General features: G+C 40.0%; 1 protein-coding gene across 2 annotated transcripts in view; it reads left to right on the forward strand.

Moving 5' to 3' along the window:
- The window catches only part of afg2a (AAA ATPase AFG2A), a 138,703-nt gene that overhangs the window by 503 nt on the left and 115,742 nt on the right, over positions 1-22,458 (forward strand). For both annotated transcript variants that reach the window (XR_015100273.1, XM_086105891.1), the window contains exons 2-10: positions 416-540; positions 890-1,047; positions 1,598-1,656; positions 1,879-2,502; positions 3,351-3,480; positions 3,564-3,620; positions 6,568-6,691; positions 8,129-8,230; positions 8,474-8,627. Coding sequence is in view for 1 of the 2 variants with exons in the window: in XM_086105891.1 (XP_085962017.1) it covers positions 416-540; positions 890-1,047; positions 1,598-1,656; positions 1,879-2,502; positions 3,351-3,480; positions 3,564-3,620; positions 6,568-6,691; positions 8,129-8,230; positions 8,474-8,627 (1,533 nt within the window). In the remaining variant the exon portion in view is untranslated. The remainder of the gene's footprint in view (positions 1-415; positions 541-889; positions 1,048-1,597; positions 1,657-1,878; positions 2,503-3,350; positions 3,481-3,563; positions 3,621-6,567; positions 6,692-8,128; positions 8,231-8,473; positions 8,628-22,458) is intronic.

Here is a 22,458-nt window from a genome sequence, read left to right on the forward strand (position 1 = left end):
TAATTTGTCAATACTGTAAACCTCGTCGTAATTCAAGAAACTGCATGTCGACTCAGTAACAGCACACATCCACTCATACAACTATACAGTATACACTCACATTCCGACCTATAAACAATGAACAAAAAATTGATGTAATCAGAATGTAGGATGAAGCCGCATGACTGAAGATTTTTTTAACCTCGGACCTCAGAGCTGCGATGCGGACATGATAACTATTAGGACACCCTGCTGCTGTATGGCAATACTGCCACATGAGTATTTTACAAGGTCTTTGTTTGTGCCCTACGATTGGCTGGCAACCAGTTCAGGGTGTACCCCGCCTACTGCCCGTCGACAGCTGGGCACGTGAGGATAAGTGGATTAGAAAATGGATGGATGGATGGGTCTTTTTTCATCTTTTTATGCTTCACAGCCGATGACAAAACGCCGAAAAGTTGCAGATGGTCACTTGCACAACTGAGCCTGAATTCGCTGAAGTCAAATGGCGTCAGCATCGGCAGACCTGTTCTCCTCACGAGTCCCACGGGGCGACAGGAGGTAGACTTACTATCCGGAAGAAAAAAAACCCTCGTAGATTAAAGTTTTATTCTTCTAATACTGGGGTTTCTTACTTGTAAAATGACATCTTTGTTCTTGTTCCATTTTAATCTCATCTGATACAATATTTTGCCCACTTCATTAAATTATGACTTCTGGTAATATTTGGACTTAAAAAAAATACAGAGTTTACGCTTGTAATATTTGGCCCCTTTTGTCGAAAGTTATTACTATTTTTTGTCATAATTACAAATGTTTTTGTTCAAATCACAGTTTTTCCTACTCATAACATTACAAGTCTTCATCTTGTTCAGTGAGCCGCTATTTTGTGTTTTGTCCATGTTGACAGGTGTGTGTGGGATGGCCTGTGGCTGCGTTCCCGAGCGGGAAAGTCGGCCTCCACAAGGGTGCACAGATCAACCTGAAAGTGAAATGCGATGATGCAGTCATGCTTCAGCCAGTGACGGGTCCTGTGCTTCAAGCCCAGGAAGTCATCCTCTTACCGAGGTTGGCTTCTTTTCAAGACAAATCCTATAGCAGAGGGAATATGACACATTTTTTTTTCACGCTTAAAAAAACTTGATAGAGGATATCTGATGCAATCTGACATTATTCAGTCAAAATAGACAAAGGGTAAAGAATGTGTGGTTGAAATCACTGGCTTTCATTACCATGGTGACAGGGCGGGGCTAAGGTGTTCCCCCTAAGTGAATGGCCTCTTTGCATCCAGCCTGCAAATGAAAAGCATCTGCTATTCACCACCAGCAGCTCATTCAACCATACACCTAATCCCTTTGAAATGATGACAAAATTGCATTATAACGCAAATATTTGTAAATATAATTCATAAACTGTTATTAAAAGCACTAGTTTAAGATGTATTCATTAGTTTTTAATGCAACAAATTGAGCTGTCACAACAAATTGAGCTTTCGCAACAGTTAAAATTCCTTTCCAAAGTTTCCTCGTTCCGATCATGTCAGAAGTGAGATACTGCCGCCTGTTGTTCTTTTTGCGCAACTGCAGCGGTCACATTCAGCGCATTGTCATTCTTTCAGATCTGGTGATGAAAAATTAAACACAGAAGAGTTCAAGAGCTTCCTGCTCAATTCTTTAGGTAAGTTTCCAGCACATGAAATGGAACAGAATGAAATTGAACTGAAATGAAATTCGTCCCGTAATGGGGGAAATTCTGGTTTTGATGTGACCAATTATCAGCAAAAAAATATTTTATTTTTGTAACCTTTGGAACCTTTTACAACAGTTTTCAGGGCACTTTACAAACAAAACAAATAATATATATAGCGATTTCATGTGTGCCCCCCCCCCCCCCCACCAGTTGGAAGCGTCATTCTTCCGGGCAACGTTGTGTCCCTCACATATTTTGGCCGGCCATGCAGTCTTTACGTGCAAAGTGTACGAGGAGAAGACGGTGGCGCCCTCCAAAGGCCGTCTGTCCCTCTTCCTCCTCCTCCTCCTCCTCCTTCCAATGGCATAGAGGAGTCGTCAGTGCTGGACTCTGCCCCCGCCGACCTCTCCCTCCAGCTCAGCCTGCTGGCCTTAGATGACACCAGCAGTCCTCACGGGACCCCCGCGGCCAGCACACCACACCGACCCGCCGCCTGCCTGCCTGCCCTCTCCCCGGCTTCTCCCATTTTGAACCACCTTGACTCTCTTTCTGACTGTGAGGCAAACACTACCGTCTTGGAGGGTTCCTTCAGCATAGAATGTCCTCTACAAACTCCCATAGCGCCCTCTGCTGGTTTATCGAGTACTGACACCTTCTTCCGCATGGCCTCGACCACCAAGCTTAGTTTTCCAAGCAAAGCCATTCAGGAGGATGTCGAAGCCAAAAGAGCAAAAGTGACATACAGCATGATTGGCGGCCTCAGCAGCCAATTGGATGTCATCAAAGAGACCATAGAGCTGCCTCTCAAACACCCTCAACTCTTCTCCAACTATGGTAGGTAATGACAAGTAAAAATTATATTCTGTTCATAAAAACAACTTTCGGGACACTCAACAAATAAAACTAGAAATGTCAGAGGTAAAACATTATTTCGGCTGTTACATGGAGAGAATAATGTTGCAAGAAGAATACATTTGTAAAGTTATGAGAAGAGCACAAAATTCCCACAGAGTAAGTTTTTTGCATGAAATTGGAACATAATCGCTCTATTAGATTTTCTTTTGTTTTAACTTTTGTTGTTGTCAAACTTATATTTATATACTTACTTTTATTTTGGTCATAAAATTACAATTTCACAAAATACAGTCGTCCCTCACTATATCACAATTCACTTTTAGCGGCTTTACTACATTGCAGATATGTATTTTAGATTTGCTGTTTTGTGAGCCATGAGAGGAGTGCACAAAGGCCGTAAGCGCCATGACAAACAAGTGCACTTGAACTTTTTTCTCTTTTAACGTTTTTTTGTCATTCTAACTTACTAATATTGAAATGTATATATACAGTATATACTGTATGTATATATATATATATATATATTGAATAACAAATACCTGATGAAATGACTTTTTTATTTGAAAACTACAGCTCCATTATTTTGCTCACTTTTTTTTGTTGTAAGATTTAAGCTTGTTTTAAATGATATTTTTCAACTTTTCTTTCCACCCCTCCTAAAAATACAACGTATGTAAAATTAAATACGAGAAAGTATGTTTTTTTTTTTTTTTTGCGTGTAGAATTGTTGTTCTTGTAATTTCACTTTTTTAAAATGATAGATATTTTTTAAAATAAGCATTTAGCCTTGCTGAAATTCTAACTGAAGCTTTTGTCGTCTTCACCAGGCATCCCCACTCCACGAGGAGTTCTTCTGTACGGACCTCCCGGCACGGGAAAGACCATGATCGGACGAGCCATCGCCAACGAGGTGGGCGCTCACATGACTGTGATCAACGGTCCGGAAATCATGAGCAAGTGAGGCTAATGCTAAGCTAATGCCAAACTCCATGTCATTGCCATCATACAATCTGAGTGGGGGTTGTAATATTCCTCTTCAGGTTCTACGGCGAAACTGAAGAGAAACTGAGGCAAATATTCACCGAGGCATCAAAAAGGTAAACTTTTAATGTTGCGTTTAAACGTGAACATGTTGTACTTTTTTTTTGTCTTCACTTTTCGCAGTTAGTCCGCATGTTTTTGTAAGACTTTATCACCGTCCGTAGGACTAAAATTAAATTGTCATTGTTTCTCCCAAAAAAACCCCCAAACAAACAGATATGGATGTTCAGGATTATGTTTCCACAGTTTTTTAAACCATTTTTTGGATATACTGTAGTTTATTTCAACTTCTCATAAAATTGCAGTCTCACTTTTAAAATGACAACATTGTGGAGTATCTTTTTCCGAGTTGCAGATTACTTAATATAATTTGTTTGGATGTATTTTTTCCCTGTATGAAATATTACTTTGTTCTCCTATTATTAGGTTTACCCGTAAACCCCCCCCCCCCCCCACCCCATAAATATACAACATACTTCATTCTGTTGATTATGTCCACTTTGTCTTGTAAATTACATATTTCTCATGATTACATTTGTCCATACATTTAAAACTTTAGTGTCATAATTTTTCAACTTCTTTCTGAGATACTGGTAACATTATATCTCAACTTAAATGATTCATAAAAGGATTTGTTTTGATATACTGTACTTACCACCTTAAAAACAGTATGACTTCTTTCCACAAAATAACAGCCTTATTTGTGTTCATGTATATTAATTTTTTTCTTGTAATACAAAACACATCAACGTTAAGTAACATAGCATTTTGGGGGAGTTCCCAAGGCTCTGTTCTAATTACAGCTGTATTGTCACATCTATCATCTATCTATCTATCTATCTATCACCCTATCCCAGCTGTCTTCAGGCAGTAGACGGGGGTTCACCCTAAACTGGTTGCCAGCCAATCACAGGGCACACATAGACAAGCAACAATCCGCACTCACACTCACACTCACACCTTGGGACAATTTAGAGTGTTCACTCAGTCTGCCATGCATGTTTTTGGAATGTGGGATGAAACCGGAGTACCCGGTGAAAACCCACGCAGCCCGGGGGGGAGAACATGCAAACTCCACACAGGAAGGCCGGAGCCGGAATCCAACCGTGCACCACTACACTGTCAGGCAGACGTGCAATCGTCCACCTCGTGCTGCATCTAGTCATTCATTCATTCATTCATTCATTTATTTTCACTGCATTGATAACATTACTTTTATTCATAAAAGCAACATCTTGTTTCCATATACTTACTACTTTTTTTCTCCTAACGTGTCAGTTTTTGGTAAATAAATCTGCATCAAATTTCAGTTTTATTTGTTGTTGTTGTTTATTGAACATAAAACATATATACAGTAATAATTTGACAGAAAATAAGGTAGATAAAATAGTAAAAAGAAAGAAATCAGTCATCATTCAACACAGTTATGTTCAAGGGAGTAGAAGTAAAAAACGTATCTAGTCCTACCCCGTTGTGTTTATATCTAATAAATCATTTTTATATCAATCAGAAAAGAAAAAAAGTAAGAAGAAAGAAGTCTCCATTAAGGCTCATACTTTACCCTTAACCGTGATATTATTACAACTTTTGGTTTGTATCGGGATTATATACTTCCACACCCTGACACTCTTGTGTCAATTTTCTCTTGTATTCATAATGGATATTTATATACCTTTCTCTATTTATCAACTTAGTTCTGATTTATCATTATATTTAATGTTTTGAATTCATCATTTTAACTCTGATTGATGTAGGTTGTTTGTACTATTTTTTTGAATTTGTTTTTGAACTCGGCAAGCGATTTACTCATTTTCAGGTCCGTTTCGAAATTATTCCACAGATTAACACCTTTGATAGATACACTTCTTTGCTTGATGTTTGTTCTTGTTTTGAGTTTTTTGAATAAGTTGGTACCTCTTAAATCATAGCTGCTTTCTCGAATTTCGAAAAACTTCTGAATGTTTTGACAGAGCAGGTTATTGTGTGCTTTGTACATTAATTGGGCGGTTTTAAAGTCAACCGGGTCATAAAATTTCATTGTATTTAATTTGATAAATAGTGGATTTGTGGGTTCTGTATATTTTGATCTATTAATAATTCGAATTGCTTTTTTTTTGTAGTTTTAGAATAGGGAGTGTGTTTGTTTTGCAGGCATTTCCCCATATTTCCACACAGTAGGTCATATATGGTCATAATAATGAAGTGTATAATGTGTACAAAGATCTCTTATTTAGCACTTCCTTGGTTTTGTAGAGGATCCCGACGGTTTTGGCTATTTTTCTTTTTACGTTATCGATATGTGGCTTCCAACATAGTTTGGAGTCTATTACTAATCCGAGAAACTTGGTTTCATACGCTCTTTCTATCTCAATTGAGTTTACCATAATTTTAGCTTGGTGTTTGATTGGTCTTGTGCCAAAAACAATTAGCTTTGATTTTTTCAGGTTAAGTGACAATTTATTTCTGTCGAACCAGTTTTTTAATTTGTTTAATTCGCTTTCTACGGTTGTCAGGAGCTGTTTCAGATTTATTCCAGGACAGTAGAAAGTTGTATCATCAGCAAATAGGACACATTTAAATTGTTTTGAGACCTTGCAGATATCATTTATATATAAGATGAATAGTTTTGGACCAAGCACTGACCCCTGAGGAACTCCGTGAGTGATTTTGAGTTGATTCGTTTTTTTATTGTTGAGCTGCACGTACTGATATCTGTTTTCTAAATAACTTTTTATCCATTTATAAGCTACACCTCTAATGCCATATCTTTCTAGTTTTTTCAATAATATACTGTGATCTATTGTGTCAAAAGCTTTTTTTAGATCTAGGAAAACCCCAACAGTAAATTCTTTGTTGTTTATGTATATTTGTGTAATATTCTGAGCGTTTTCATGTGTATTGCAACTCCCCCGCCCCACATATTACGTTTATTTCAAAACCACAAAAGGTGCAGAAAATGTTGCTGAAAGTGAGTTTTTTTTTTTTTTTTTTTTTTTTTGACAGGAGACCTTCGATCATCTTCATCGATGAGTTGGATGCTCTTTGTCCCAAACGAGAGGGCGCACAGAATGAGGTGGAGAAACGAGTGGTGGCCTCCCTCCTGACTCTCATGGATGGGATCGGCTCTGTAAGTATCCTTTCGAGACCGGGCCCAACCCCGCTCTTTTAGCTTGTCCTCCCACTGATGTACACTGACGCTCTCAGGCGTGTTCCGTGAGGCTCGGCCCATGTTGTAATTGGGAATGCTAAAAACACTGTGGCAGCTTTCTGGATTTGACCTCCACACACACGATGAATCGAATCCTGGGAGGGAAATGATCTTGGGTCACCGCGACCGGACGATTATCAGCTAGGAGTAGTTGTTTTCAGAGGTGCTACAAGGCTTCCTGTCGAGAGGATCAAGGTTATGCACATGATTGGTCTGTTGGACAAATCACTTCCTCCGTGTCCTCCTTCATTCCTGCCTGCATTACGGCTTACTGGTGTGGAATCGCAGCCAAAGGAGGAATGCTCATCCTCCTGATTTAGTAATCAGGACATTCCTACAGGCAAAGCATTGAGTCAAAGCAACAGTAAAACTTTCATGACAACCGAATATCATTGAGCGTAATCCCTTGTTTTTCACGGTTAATTGGGACCAGAAGCCCACTGCGAAAGGTGAAAATTGCGAGATACGATTTTTTTGACTGTCAATCGGTCAATTCAGCTTTTCTTCACATATCATACTTCGGTTTGTTTTGTTTATCCCTGTCTTCTTTAGCATGTTCAGTAAAGAAAAGAAAAAATATACAGCTCAATGTATTTGACTGTTCGAAAAAAGATATATATATAATAAAAACATTTCATTCTTTTTTTTCAAAAACATTGCCATACTTTTCATCAAATTACAATTATTTTTTCCCCCCTGATCAACCTATGACTCAGAAAATCAAATATTTCCTCAAATTTAAGTTTTACTTTTGGAGATTTTCTTAACATTACCACTTTCGTCTTAATTTATGATAAGATTATTACTCATTTATTTTTAGATTACATTAAAACAATTTTTTTTTTTTTTTAAACGACATCATAATTGAATTGCACCTAAGAAAAAAAGGTTCTGTACCCCTGGCTTACGGTGTATTTAGCCACACTGTAAAAATAAAAAAATACTTAGTGTAGAATAAAACATATTTCAGTACGTGTGTATGTAATTGAAATCCATGAAAACCATTTTATTGAAAAAGCACGCACATTACTCCAAAGATTTATTTTTTGTTCAATATTTCAAATAATAGTGTTTACATTGTTTTGTTCAAATGTTGATTAAAATAATTCAGTGGAACTTGTCACTTCTCGTTTAAATGGAAAATATGATGCAATATTTATGAATATTGATGCAGTATTTATTATTATTATTACTGTACATGGGATGTTTTTTTCCTGATCTTTAAGACACTTCCCCTCTGTGGAGTGCACCACTGCTTTAAAATGTTTTTTTTTTGTGCCAGATTGTTACAATTTGAACCTCTCTTGTGCTCATCATTGTGTTTGTATCTTTGAAATGGTCCTTGATTCTATCCAGGAGGACCACTCGGGACAGCTTCTGGTTCTAGGGGCCACAAACCGACCCCACGCCCTTGACCCGGCACTGAGGCGACCTGGACGCTTCGACAAGGAGCTGGAGGTACCTACTGGAAAAGCCAAAAAGGATTTTTCCTCGGGTTATAACCACTACATTGTCCAAATGGTTTTCTCTGGAGTTCCACAAGGGTCTGTTCTAGTCACCTGTGATTTAATTATTCTCATTCTAATGCCAATTGTGATGTAAAACTATTTTTATTTGTATGTGTTGTCGATCTGATGCTATTCCAGATTTACATAGACATCACTTTCAACTGTTCACTAACAAAATTACCCCCTCCAACAGGTCGGCGTTCCCGGTCCTGCCGAGCGTGCCGACATTCTGCACAAGCAGCTGAGCTCGGTCCCATGCGGAGCCACCCCACAGGAAGTGACACAGTTGGCTGACGCTGCTCACGGCTACGTCGGCGCCGACCTCGCTGCTGTTTGCAAAGAAGCGGGTAAGAACGATGACACATGCTTTCCACACACCAGGAGTGGAAAGTGGCCAATTTCTCACCCCTTTCTCAGCATCATGGGAAATAACCACAGTAATTTCCTTTTTTTTTTTTTTATAAAATTACAAATTAATTTCCTAAACATTTCAAACTTTCTTCCTGTAAAAGCAGGGTACTGCATAAAAAATTCTTCCAACAATTTCAATTTCATTCTTGTAAAATTGTGGATTTTTTTACAAATAGAATTTTTCATGAAATTTCGTCTTTTCGGTTTGTAATATCATTTTTTTAGATGACACACTAATACACACATTTTGGACTTATTGGGAAAGAATACAATTTTCTTTTTTTTCCTTGTAATTAAAAATACATCTTAAATCTCAGAGTATTTCATACTTTTCATTAAATTACAATTTTTTTTTTTCCCCTGATCAACCTATGACTCAGAAAATCTAATATTTCCTCAAATTTAAGTTTTACTTTTGGAGATTTTCTTAACATTACCACTTTCGTCTTAATTTATGATAAAATTATGACTCAACTTTTATTACACTAAAACAACCACTTCTTCTTAAGTGCTGTACATGGAAAACAAATACAATAACAAAGACCGTCAAATGAATAACACAAAAACAGCAGACACCGTAAAACAATCAAACAATGAGTCTCATGATCATACTCATAAAATAAAATCACAGGTTCATAAATGTACATCTTAATTGTCAAAAATTGTTTTTTTGGGGTGGTTAAAGGATGCCTTTCAAATAGTCTATTAAAATTTTATTCTGACAAAATTAAATTCTAGTTGTATGCAAATATTCAAATTGTTATAATTTTTTTAATGTATAAAATTTGATACAACTTTGTGATAATTCTTTGACTTTTTTTTTCTTCCCCCCCCCGCCCCAAAAAAAAAATCAACATTTCGCATTACTGGTCTGATACACTCCTAAAAATATTGTTAAACTGTGTAATTTCCAATTACTTTTTCTTGCGGGTGTACCTAATGACCTGACCACCATTCCTTGCCTTGACTTTGACTGGGCCTTTTCTTACTGTAGTGCCTCTGCAAACCACAATCAGTGCTGACTTACTCCTTCCAGAATGACTTGTGTCTTGAATTCCTAGTGTTGATATTAACCTAAAAGGAAGTCGGGGGTTTCCGTGGTGTTCCAATCCCAAAGACAGAAACCGCCAAAACCACGTCCTCTTCCTCCTCCTCCTCACCCACAACCCCTCACACATCCCAGTGACACACATACTGACTTAGTATGTGTGTAGACTTCTTGGGTGGTCCAAGAGCACGCTCTTGCCGTAAACTAAAGTGACTGGCAGGTTTTGAAGGGAGAACATGGCAACCCGTTACATTTTGTGGTGAAAATCTGAGTAAAGGTTCAGATACATTATTTTAGGCTCAATGGATGCCAAGTAACATTTTAACTTGTTTGTTTTCTTCACAAGTATTTGGAACGAAGGGACTAGATAATGACATGAAAAATATTGTCAAACTGGACAAAAAAAAAATAAAGAAATTATGAGCAAACTGGGCTGAAGAGAATAGTCAACAAGTTGACCTTATTACTCTGCATTGACGTTTTATCAATCGCTCATGTTTTTGGCATTTTGTCTTCCAATCAGCCGTTTTACACAGGACTAGAGGAAGAATAAGGATGAGGGGAAAGCTTCATGCCCTGAGGGAAAACATGCTTTTTTTTTTTTAACCCCCGCACCTCTTTATTCTTTCCCAAAACAGCCAATACAATGCCTTGAAGACAGATGTGTTGCATGACCAGTGCACTGTTGTAGTTACAGTGAAACTCCTCTACAACGAAATCATGTTTGCAGCCAGAAATCTTTCACAACAGGGGACTTTTCACTCGAGCAAATTTGATCTCAGATGTAAACACGCGCGCACACACACACACAAAAACGTATGTGTACTCTTTATTCCAATAATGCATAAGTATGAGCATACACTTATTTGACACTTCATATAATCAGCGTAGAAAGAAAAAAACGGGAAAGAAATTGCGAAATTTACGATCAGCATTCACTTTCACTTACATCAATTTCTTGCATAATGTCTTTTACTTTGCTTCCTCCATCTTTAATTTTTATTACTTTTATCCTGTCTTCAAGCATTAAAGCTTTTCTTTTCTTCACTCCTTGGTCTGCAAAGGTCCGTTTTGTAGCCATTTTAGCAATGCAACGTTCGTGCTGCGTCTGAAACTAACAAAAACTACTTCCTGTACTATTGCGCATGTGTAAACCAGTGTGATGGTTGTTGTTGCCGTTTCCGAGCTAAGCAGTCGGAGGTCGCATGAGACTTTTGCGGAAGGCTTGTTTTCGTTGTAGTGAACCTCGTTGCGAGGCTATGGTGGAGAAAAGGATTTTGTATTATGCAACAAGGGGACTTTTCGTTGTAGGGGAAAGCAGAAAAGAAGGAATGGCTTTCATGCATGAAGATTTTTTTACACTAGAGGGGAGTTTTGCATATGTAGGTTTCGTTATAGAAGAGTTTCACTGTAATTACAGATGGATCGGTGCAATTTGGGGCCCCGTTTCATTCAGGTCCGAATATGGACATCTCCCACTTGATCAATAGATTTGTATAAATACAAACTTAGCTCTAAAATAATAACACTATATATGCGCGTCATCATACAATTGATTTGTTAGGTAGGATGACCTTATTACAATACAGTTGAGTTTCTTGGCACTTTGAGGTGAAGTTGCGGTGGACTTCAATATCTCCCTCTAGTGCACATCTATTACATTGCAGCAACGTGCTCACAGGAAAGACCTTTTGCCTTACTTGGATTTTGCACCAATTGCAAACAAATTCAGTAGACCTTGTAAAGTTGAACACGATCCATGATGGAATTTTTGCCCTGCCCTCCCAACAAAAAAAGAGAAATTGAAAATTATATAACTTGATTAATGTAGCCGTCATAAAACCATGATTGCTGTATTGGTGTTTATTTATTTATTTATTTATTTTTACACACTTTTTGACAATCTTCATGTTAAACATTGGACTCATGGGAGAATTTGTGCATTGTCTCGGTTGATCCAAGCATGGAAAAAGTCAAAGGGATCGATGCAGGAAGCTTCCTTATTCCAGACCGTGCATGATAAGCTGCTCAGGAAGAAGAAAGTAATAAATAACTGGAACCGACCACCGGTATCTAGATTTTACATCACAATGCACACTTTTCGTGGGGATTTGAATGGATGTTCATGTCATGTTCACAATAATAAGCTTCTTAAGTGATGATGGTGCATGAATTAAGAAGACATAGCACCCAAAACTCGTCTTATGCTGGTTGGCTTTTCGTCACGTTGCCCTCTGAACGCAGACACTTGCTTCTTAATTTAAGAGAGAGCACAAGACGTTGCTCGGGAAAACCGAATTGAGGAAAAATTGAAACCTGTTAGCTGGTTTTACAGTACATTGCGTGTTTATGGTATGAATAGTTGCACTTTGATGTCACTGCTTGAGAAATGCGTGCAAAATCTACTGCTCGGGAAGAAGAAAATAGAATCAAAGTGGACCCTGCTATCTGCTTTCATGTCACGTTGAATGCTCGTTGTGTGATTAGTCGTATTTTAATGGCGCTGCCTTGAAAATGAGCGTAATTGAGGATGATGCATGATATGCTGCTCGGTAAGAAAAGATGAAAAGGAAACTTACTTTGTTGTTGCCATACAGGAAATCAGCTTTTTTTTTTTTTTTTTAACTTTATTCAGAAAATGGAGAGGGGAAAAAAACAAAGTAGAAGGTATTGGTTAACAATATTGTAATCTGTTATGGGGTCTTTTGGAGTCTTTGTCAACTCTCTTGGCGTCTTGCTGAAACATGACTCATTTCCATGCGTATGTGCGCGTGTGTGCGTGCTTGTCTGTGTGTGTGTGTGTGTGTGTGCGTGCATGCGCTTGCGCACACTTGTTTATTTGTGCCACATCCGAGCCTTGCTGTTTACAAGCCTCTGTAAACGGGGGAAGGCCACCATAACAAAAAAAGCGCGCCTGTAAAATTGATTATGAGCAATAATAAACACAAAGATCCGCTTCTCTAACTTAACAACTCAGAGTAATTTACTTCCCCCCAGCCCAAGTTATTTGGCTAACACGCTTCAGTTAAAACCCGCTGGAAAGCAAATTAAAAGGCAGATGCGTGCAGGGAAATACGCAGGAAGAGTTTTTGTATGTTTGGCCCTAACTGTACTCTCTAAGAAGCCAAACAATGAGATGAAAAATTCACAAATATTTGGAAAATACGACACCTGCAACAACAAGGGAGAAAAACACAAGATGGGAAATACACGAGGAAGAAGAAAATAAAAGAAATAACATGACAGAAATATTATATGGACGATAGAAAGTCATGCCAAAAATATTGGACAAAATGTAAAAAATAATATGTCGTGTGTCATCCCTTGCTGCACACATGGAACACTGAATTGTCGGGTTCCAGCAGAGGGCGGTCTGAGTAAGGACCTTCAAACGACATACATTTTCTTTCATCCATCCACCCATTTTCCGATCCGCTTTATCCTCACGAGGGTCGCGGGGGGTGCCGGAGCCGATCCCAGCCGTCTTCGGGCAGTAGGCGGGGGACACCCTGAACCGGTTGCCAGCCAATCGCAGGGCTCACATAAACGAACAACCGTTTGTGCTCACAATCACACATAGGGACAATTTAGTGTGTTCCATCAGCCTGCCATGCACATTTTTAGATGGTGGGAGGAAACCGGAGTACCCGGAGAAAACCCACCCAGGCCGGGGGAGAACATGTAAACTCCACACAGGGAGGCTGGAGCCGAATTGAACCCTGCACCTCTGTCCTGTGAGGCCGACGTGCTAACCACTGGATCGCCAGTCCGCCCATACATTTTCAAATAATACTCATTATTTCCAGTGATTTCAATGGAATTTCCTGTTTCTTTTGCAATATATTGTTTCATTTTAGGATACTGATCCAATTGAAAATATGAACTTGTGAACGCAGTATGGCATTTTATGACATTTATGGAGAGCTGTCAGCATATGTTCATACCTACGAAATATTTGCAAGTCGACCGTTCGTGAGTTGAAGACGACTTGTATATTAAAAAATAATTTCAATACACAAACTTGTGGAAAAATATTGCGTAACAAAGTTATTTTGCTAATGCGCTTCAGTTAATGGTCGTCAGAAAGCACGGCGGGCGGATGTTTACATCCGGCACCTGGCCTTCTAAAGCACTTTTCTTACTTCGCATATCCTTTTAAGGACAGTGGCGGAGTTTCATGACGGGTTGCGTAAATATCAGCCGGACCCGCGCATGAACTTTCTGGGAATCTGCTGTTTAAACCCCCCCCCCCCCCCCCCCCCCAAAAAAAAGCAAATATGCTGTTTGTCCTGCTTGACCCTGTCACTGAGCTTGTGCTGCCACACAGTTGGGTGTGCGTGAATATGCATGAGTGTTACTGTCATCACCTCCCATGTAAATGAATGTATGTGTGTGTGTGTGTGTGTCTGTGCGCTGTCTTCATGTGCATGTGCACACTTAAAGAGCACATTGTGTTCCAGTGTTTCAGCTGAGAGAGCAGATGTGGTCTATTGTACATACCGCACAGGTGCAGAGAGTGTTGCGGAAGCCCCGGCGAGTAATGAAAACGTTCCTGCGGTTGTGTGATGGCTTCACGCCTAAAATATTCTGCAATTCACCCGAGAGACGCTGTCCTTCCACACACTCTCGAGCAATGGAAACGTTTGGATATTCGACCTTGAGCAATGCCTTGTCAACAAGTGACAACTATTTGACAAGTGGTGGAAAAGCCTTGATTGTTTTTTTTTTTTTTTCCCCTCCACTTTGTTTCGGGCACTCTGGTTTCCTCCCACATTCCAAAAACATGTGTGGCAGGTTGATTGGGCACACCAAATTGTCCCAAGGTGTGAGTGTGAGCGCGGATGGTTGTTCATCTATGTGTGCCCTGTGATTGGCTGGCAACAGGTTCAGGGTGTCCCCCGCCTACTGCCTGAAGAAAGCTGGGATAGGCTCCAGCATGCCCTGCTACCCTCGTGAGTATAACCGTATTAGAAGATGGATGGATGGATAAAAAATAAAAAATTGAAACATATTCGCAAAATATTAAACAGTAGATCAGTGGTCACCAAACTACGGCCCGCGGGCCGGATCCGGCCCACCTCCACATTTGGTCCGGCCCCCCTGAACAATACCAGAGAGTCTTTTGATTTATTTTTCATCTCTGTATATTTGTATTTTATCATAAAATTTGGCTTTTGCAATAAAATATTCCTTAGTTATGAACTATTTTCATGATTAACTATTAGCTCGTAACAATTTCATAAACACATACAGTATAACGTGACATTTGTTCCATCCTTCTGCGGTCTGTGCCGTTATCTGGCAACCCCAGAAAAAAAAATCCTAAACCCGTCCCTCTCAAAGAGAACGTAATCATGGCGAAAAGGTGAGGTAAGAGAAAAAAAAGTATTCATAATACAGGGAATTTAACCCAAAATGGAGAAACGATTTTTTTTTTCAATGCAAAGAAAAGATTGTCTGTCGGTGGCGGTATTCAAAGAATACAATCTGCGGCGACACTATGAATCCCGTCACAACAACAAGTACGATTTTTTTGCCTGGGCAAATGAGAGCAGACAAACTGTCAACGCTAAAAAGAGGAACGTTAGCTCAGCAAAATACATTTGTACGCCAAGCTCAGCTGAACCAGCCATCTGTTTGGGCTAGCTTTCGGTTTGCTCAACTGATGGCAAGCAGCGGTAAGGAGAGTTTGTCAAGAAATGCATGAATGCTGTCGCAGAGGTGGTGTGTCCCGAGAAGAAAGACGTCTTTAATACCGCGAGTGTATCAAAAAAAGTTATTTGATTTTGTGTGGGTTTCTGGGAAACAATACATTTTTACGTCTACTCTTGCAGTCACACTTTTGCTGTTACAAACTGACCCCGGCCCCCTCATCAGAGAAGCGAAAAGCTATGTGGCCCTCACAGGAAAAAGTTTGGGGACCACTGCAGTAGATAATATGAAATAGGATTAAAAAGAACATTGGAGGATATTACAACATATGAGGTAGCATTGGATAATTACAAAAATAGTGGACGCAAAGCACAACTCCATTCTTAGTTCATTGGTCTAAAGAGTGTTTTTTTGTTTTTTTAATTAACTCCAGATAATGTAATTTTGTTGCCAGTAACTTAAAGTGACCATTCTGTGCTCTTCCACTAGATGGCAGAAATTCCAATTAACTTGTGTATCCAGCTGTTGCCATTCATATCACAGAAAAATGGCAAAATGTTGACCGAAACAGACTCACATTACGCCCTGCGCAAATTGGGACGAGATCACCATTCCCTCGATACCGCTTTACTCTGTGGAATCGTGTTTTGCCGGGTGTGTTTTTTCACATGTCAAATACTGTATGTGCCGCGGCTCTCACTGGTGGAGCCACGCAGTGCATAAATGTCACCTTTTACTGCCGGGTAATCCCAAAAATGATTGCGATAAGATTCGGGGTGAAGCAGGCTGACAGGAGATGGCAAACCAGCTTGACGGACGTCCGCGGGGCAGCGGAAATTCAATTCAACAATGTGACTCCAACATTTTTGGCTTCAGGGCTCTTCTCTCTCCTGAGTGCTTTTGGCCCACTCTGAGCATACATTTGGTTTGGTTATGAAAACATCCGATGGACAGGCAGGGGAAGGAAAAAAAAGAAAAACAAGCGAGTCAGGCAGCACAACACGCTTTAATTTGAACCGTATGCCGACTCCCAGTACTTTCCGGAGATTGAGTGCAATCCGAATATTAAAGAGTGGACACTTGCAAACGATGTAGTCCAACTATGAAAGTGCACACTTGCTTATTGACACGTTTTCATAATATGGCTTCGCAACCACATGAAGCAAAACGACAAGAAAATGTCAAATTTAATCCATAGCCAAAGGAAAGAGTAGATCTCTTCAAACTGTGTGGTATTGCTATCATGGAAAGTAATACAACATTTTTATCAAACAAAAAAATGGGAACACTTATGAAGGATGAAAAAAAAAAGCCATAATTTTTTTATAAATTGAAAAATACACAAATGAAAAAAAATTAAATTAAAAAAAGGAAAATTTTGGGAACAGACAAAAGCAGAAGACTATTTACCTGAAAAAAACAATATTAAGACAAAAAGTACAAAAAAATGACAATATTTAACGAGAAATGTATAATATTACAAAATACTAAAATATCAAAGAAATATCCCAATTTGACACTCAATTAAAAAACAAGACGAAATAAAGTCTTAGACAAAAAGTACAAAAGCAATGAGGTGAAAGACACACAAAGGACAAAAATATAGCATCATTAAAAAAACATTTCAGATAATGTAGTAAAGTGTGAAAATACTGTAATCTCTCTCTCTCTCTCTCTCTCTCTCTATATATACAGTATATATATCACAAAATATACAGATGAAAAATGCAAACAAGGGGATAAATAATAATAAATGTAATTAAAAAAATGTTTGCAATACTAATTACAAAAAGAAATTACAATACTAAGCCAATAAAAATGACATAACTGTCGAAAACATACAAATATAGGAAATGTATCCAAATGCATTAGAATATACAGTACATCACTGAGACAAAAAAAAAATTGAAATGAAATATTTGCAAAGTATAGTCAAACCTCGGTTTTCGAACGTCTCTGTTCTCGACCAAATCGGATTTCGGATTTTTACGCCTCGGATTATGACCGAAAACCGGTTTTCGACCAAACTGAGCAAATCCGAATATGCCACTCGACTCCTCTCAGCTTCCTTACACGAGGAAGTGACGCTTCCTTGTGTAGCGTTCATTGTGAGCCGACGTGTTTGTTTTTATGATATTTCTGCATAGTGTATTAGCCCCTAGTCATGGGCAAATAAAATAGTTTTGGATTTTGAACAAATCGCTTTACGAACAGCCTTCTGGAACGGATTATCGTCGAAAACCGAGGTATGACTGTCCTCAAATAACGGACACACATCAAAATAGAAGAACCGCCAGTTCATGCCAAACCAAAAGGATGATGGCTCTCTGCATCACTTCAGTGGCAGCTCGGTTCAGCAAACGTCGAGGTCACATCAAATCCTCACCATGGCAACTGCACCTTCAGCTGAGGAAGGTTTCAGAGAAAGTCGCTTATTTCCAAGAAAAGCGTCAAAAATAAAAATGAGCCTCCTGGACTGGGCCAGGGCGGACTTAACAACCTTGGACTCGTTGACCATGAAGTGTCTCCTAAAAGTCGGTTGAGTTTGAGCCAATGCCTGCCGTCGTTGCGGAATTTCATTGGCAATACCTGATATGTCTTCATTTATTGCACTTTTTCATTTGCCACTCAACTGTTCACAAAGGCTGAACCGGAAATATTAAACCTTTTAGTTGTAGTAGTGGAATCATGAAAAACACGTTAAAAATGAAAACAAATATGAAAAACACAGAGTATTAGATAAAAAAGTAACAAAATACTAGAAACATCAGTATGTTCAAGTTCAAGTACAACTTTATTGTCAATGTGTATGTTGCACATACAGCACAGCACATTGATGAACAGATGAAATTTCTTCCCTCTCAAGACAACATGTAACAAGAGGAGCCGCCGCGGGTGTCCGTGCCACCATCAAAAGAAGATTTAACATAAAGTGACCAAAAAATACAAGACAACACACAAGACGCAGACAATCGTGCAATCTTCACCACTTTCCTGCATACACTTTGTTGTTTGAAGCAGTTATAGATGAAAGAGGAGCGAATCAAAGTTTCCTTTTCCTGAAGTACTGAGATGGAAAAATGCAAAAAAAGAAAAATCCCCAAATATTAGAAAGAAATGGCAAAGTATTCTTTTTAGATTCCTTTTTCTTTCAAGGTACGAATTGCCGTTTTGTGGACTTTGAGGTGGCATTTTTGAAATTTGTGTCAGAAAATACATTTCGAAAAACACAGAGCCATGTCTTCATTTTATTTAGTCCCCACATGGCTTCACCAACTCTCTCTTTTGGAAACATTTCTCAGCTTTTGTTTGCGATCCCAACAACTTCTCCGGGGCGGAGGCCACCACTGTATCTGTCGCTTCGGGGGTTAATGCACATGTTGCACGTTTTGGGGCCGGTAGGCCACATTTCCCGCCTCCACCCGGCTTCCTTCCACATCTTGCCTCGCCGGCTCGCTTCCACTCAGACCAGATGTTTCTTGTCCAAGCTAAGCAACGCTAGCGTAGTTGGACGATGCGATGCGGCGCCCTCGGGGGGCATCTCGGCACTCCATAGGAAGAAAAACGCTGACCCCAACTTAACATGCTGTTGACAAATCTGCGTTCATTGTGTTTCTCGCCACGTTTCTTCCCTCACCTCAAGATGGAAATTCTAAACAGGATGCAGTACCCCCCCCCGTGTCTGCACGCTGGCTCCCGGCCCGTCCGGACCACTTCAACATTTGCCACACCGAGAACCCCTCTGGCTCCGAGCAGGAAGGCGCGCACATGCGCTGGAAATGGTTGTCGCTAATATACGGTTAGCCAACTGTGGGCTTGGAAACGCAGTTGCGGGATGACTTTGGAACTACTAATCATTGCCCGCATACAGGGTTTAATTCCGAGTTATAAAACGAGCCTTCCTTCTTCAGTTGACACGTTCTTTTGCTTATCTTGCATTGTTTCATCTTCGTTTGGTCCTAACCAGTGGTGGGCCAGCAAGAACCTCTGTGCTGGTATAAAGTATCAGAAGCGCTGACCTACATCTATAACCAAGCATTTGTTCCATGAAATTGTAGTTATTTCTTCCTCATAGTTTATTCCCTTCATTTGGTAGCTTTCTCTCAGCTGTGCTGCTCACATTACAATATGTGGATGTTGTTAATGTATTCCTTATTTATTTATTTAGTCAGTCAGTCAGTCAGTCCAGTCAGGTATCAGCCTGTGTGTTGCCATGTCAAATTAGTCAGAATCACTCGTGTCATCGGCGACAGGTGAGCAAATGCGAAGCGGTTAAAAATGACTTTGACTAAATGACTTGCCTTCAAATACAAGTCTAACAAGTGTGATTGATTGATGTATTTTGTGAGAAGCGGACTTGTGATGGATAGTTTACTATGGTAGAAATCATTTGCACTGACGACGTGCCAGTGGGTATGAACCACACTTGAAAATTGCAAGCAGGCCAAACCTTTTTCTCTTTATCGCTTCAATAAAAAATTCCCAGGATTGTACGCGTTTGCCCACATCCTGTCACGGCCGGCAAACGGACTATTTTTCTTGTTTCTTTTCAACTCTTTCTTGGAATTGCAGAACGCTAACCTTGCGAGCCAGCCCGTTTGGCGACAGCTAATCCATCACTTTCCGCGTCAAACTAAGAAGCGAGTGGCATATGAAATAAAGTTCGGGGGGGCCGTTTAAATGCCGCTGGAAGTTTAGTTTGCAACACGCAAATGCAGTGATGTTTACGTTAGAAGTTACAGTGCCAACAAATCGATGCCTACCTTAAACGTACATGTTGCTGTGGTATATTTACAATGATCCCAAAACACTGAAATCTTATTTCAAACTCATTACCCTTACATATAAATGACTTACAGATGATTCTGAAAAGTGCACCGACAGTGGGTTTGTACGTGCACATGCATTGAAGACTCGACGTAACCTCCACTATCAACCCAGACTAAATGTAGCTCCTCCCCAAGGTGAAAAGTCTCTTCGGTAAGATGCTTCACTTTGACAAAATGCCCCGGCCCAGTTACTGCACTATGTTGCTATTTAGGCAGGGCTTCTGAAGCCTTAGGGCATTTAATAAAGTGCGCGAAAAATAGTTTGCGTTTGTTGGCCAGTAACTGGAGAGAAGTTTCCACAGAAGAACAGCGTGACGAAGTGAATGTGAGATTATTGAACCGTGAAAATGCCTGGGACTACTTTGAGGGTTGCTACGCTGAACAAAAATATATCGTTAGCATCAGTGCAGAAATCATCTTTGAAGGTAGAATAAAAAAAAATAATACTAATACTGAATACACAAAAAATTCACAAAACATAAAATATCCAGTTGCCTTTTATTGTGGACAGCCAAAGGCACACTGAGTACAATAATCATGCTGTTGTGACGTCCCGCCAAAGGCGAAGGGCGTGCTAACGCAGATTGGTGAATTTTAGACGCAAAGGATTTTCGTGTACAAAAGACGCGTCATAAATTGCGAAGAATATGTCAACAACACGTTTGTTTTTGCTCCTATTTGCGGTGTGTCTCCGTTCAGAGTTGATGTAAGAGTCAAACGCTTAACTTGTTTGAACTCTGTTGCTAGCCCCAAAAGCACCACCAGCCAAAGCCAGTTTGCGTTTCTTCATCATTGTCCTGTTCGGTTTGTTTTCAGCTCCAGTTTCATTTGACAGAAATTGCAATACGTACCTTGATGACACTGTTTAGTAATCCGTCTCATGATTGTGTTAATAATCAGTTCAAACTATCTGTCGATTGTTTTGTCGATGAACTGATGAATTGCAATTCCTAAAAGAATGTGTTGTTATCCTTACTTTAGTTCAAAAACTGGACTTTTTGTCAAACTGACACTGCAGAAGATACACAAACATAAATTCATAAGAATTCACTTCCTGGTTTGATCTCCAGAATGTCTGATTTAAAAAAAAATAAAAACCCAAAACATCATCAGTATGCTTTCAAGGAGGACTACAGAAATCAGAGAATACTTTCTGTTCATAAACTGAAATTTTGAGGATTTGGACAATTTAAAATCAAACGTTGATTATTTGAAGATCTAAATATTTTTGGATTAATTTGATAATCCATGAGTTGTTGAATAATGGGATAATAGTTGTTAGTCTGCGGGCGGCCCGGTAGTCCAGTGGTTAGCACGTCGGCTTCACAGTGCGGAGGTACCGGGTTCGATTCCAGCTCCGGCCTCCCTGTGTGGAGTTTGCACGTTCTCCCCGGGCCTGCGTGGGTTTTCTCCGGGTGCTCCGGTTTCCTCCCACATTCCAAAAACATGCATGGCAGGCTGATTGGACGCTCTAAAATTGTCCCTAGGTGTGAGTGTGGGCGTGGATGGTTGTTCGTCTCTGTGTGCCCTGCGATTGGCTGGCAACCGATTCGGGGTGTCCCCCGCCTACTGCCCGGAGACGGCTGGGATAGGCTCCGGCACCCCCCCGCGACCCTAGTGAGGATCAAGCGGTTCGGAAAATGGATGGATGGTTGTTAGTCTTTTATCTTGCGCGCTACTCCGCGTCGACCTGGTTGACCCCGAATGCGTCTGACTGATGGAGTGTTGCTGCAACCACCTTCCATCACCTTCTTTTTTTCATTTAAGTGAAATCATCTCTTCTTGTAAAACCTCTCAATCTTTCTGAAACGGCAGCTTCATAGCAACCGTGGGATATCGCGACTATACGAGTGCGCCGACATTTATGCTGGGGCGATAAATACCACAATATCCGAGCTCGAAATCGTTCAACCGTGAAACGAACAGAGCATTCCTTCTGTCTGTCGTGAATGTTTGGAATAACTTCTCAGGCTGGCTTTTATGCCATTATCCAGCCAAGAGCCTTCCCTTTTGTGCTAATAAACACCCTTTCCTGCAAATAAATACACTCTTTCTTCCCAACATCCTCTGCTTTGTGCATGGAAACTCACTCGTCGCCTCGCTCGTTTCTCCTGAAGCAGTTTCCTGTGACTTCTTTTGTGAGGCGGACAAAGGCTGAGTTTTGATAGTGACGCATCACCGTTTTGCCTGTCCCCTCCCGGCTTCAATGCTGATGTGTCCTATTCAAAGCTTGCACAC

This window comes from Hippocampus guttulatus, chromosome 2, assembly GCF_054856545.1.
Source record: "Hippocampus guttulatus isolate MCC_2025c chromosome 2, RoL_Hgut_1.0, whole genome shotgun sequence".
Taxonomy (NCBI): domain Eukaryota; kingdom Metazoa; phylum Chordata; class Actinopteri; order Syngnathiformes; family Syngnathidae; genus Hippocampus; species Hippocampus guttulatus.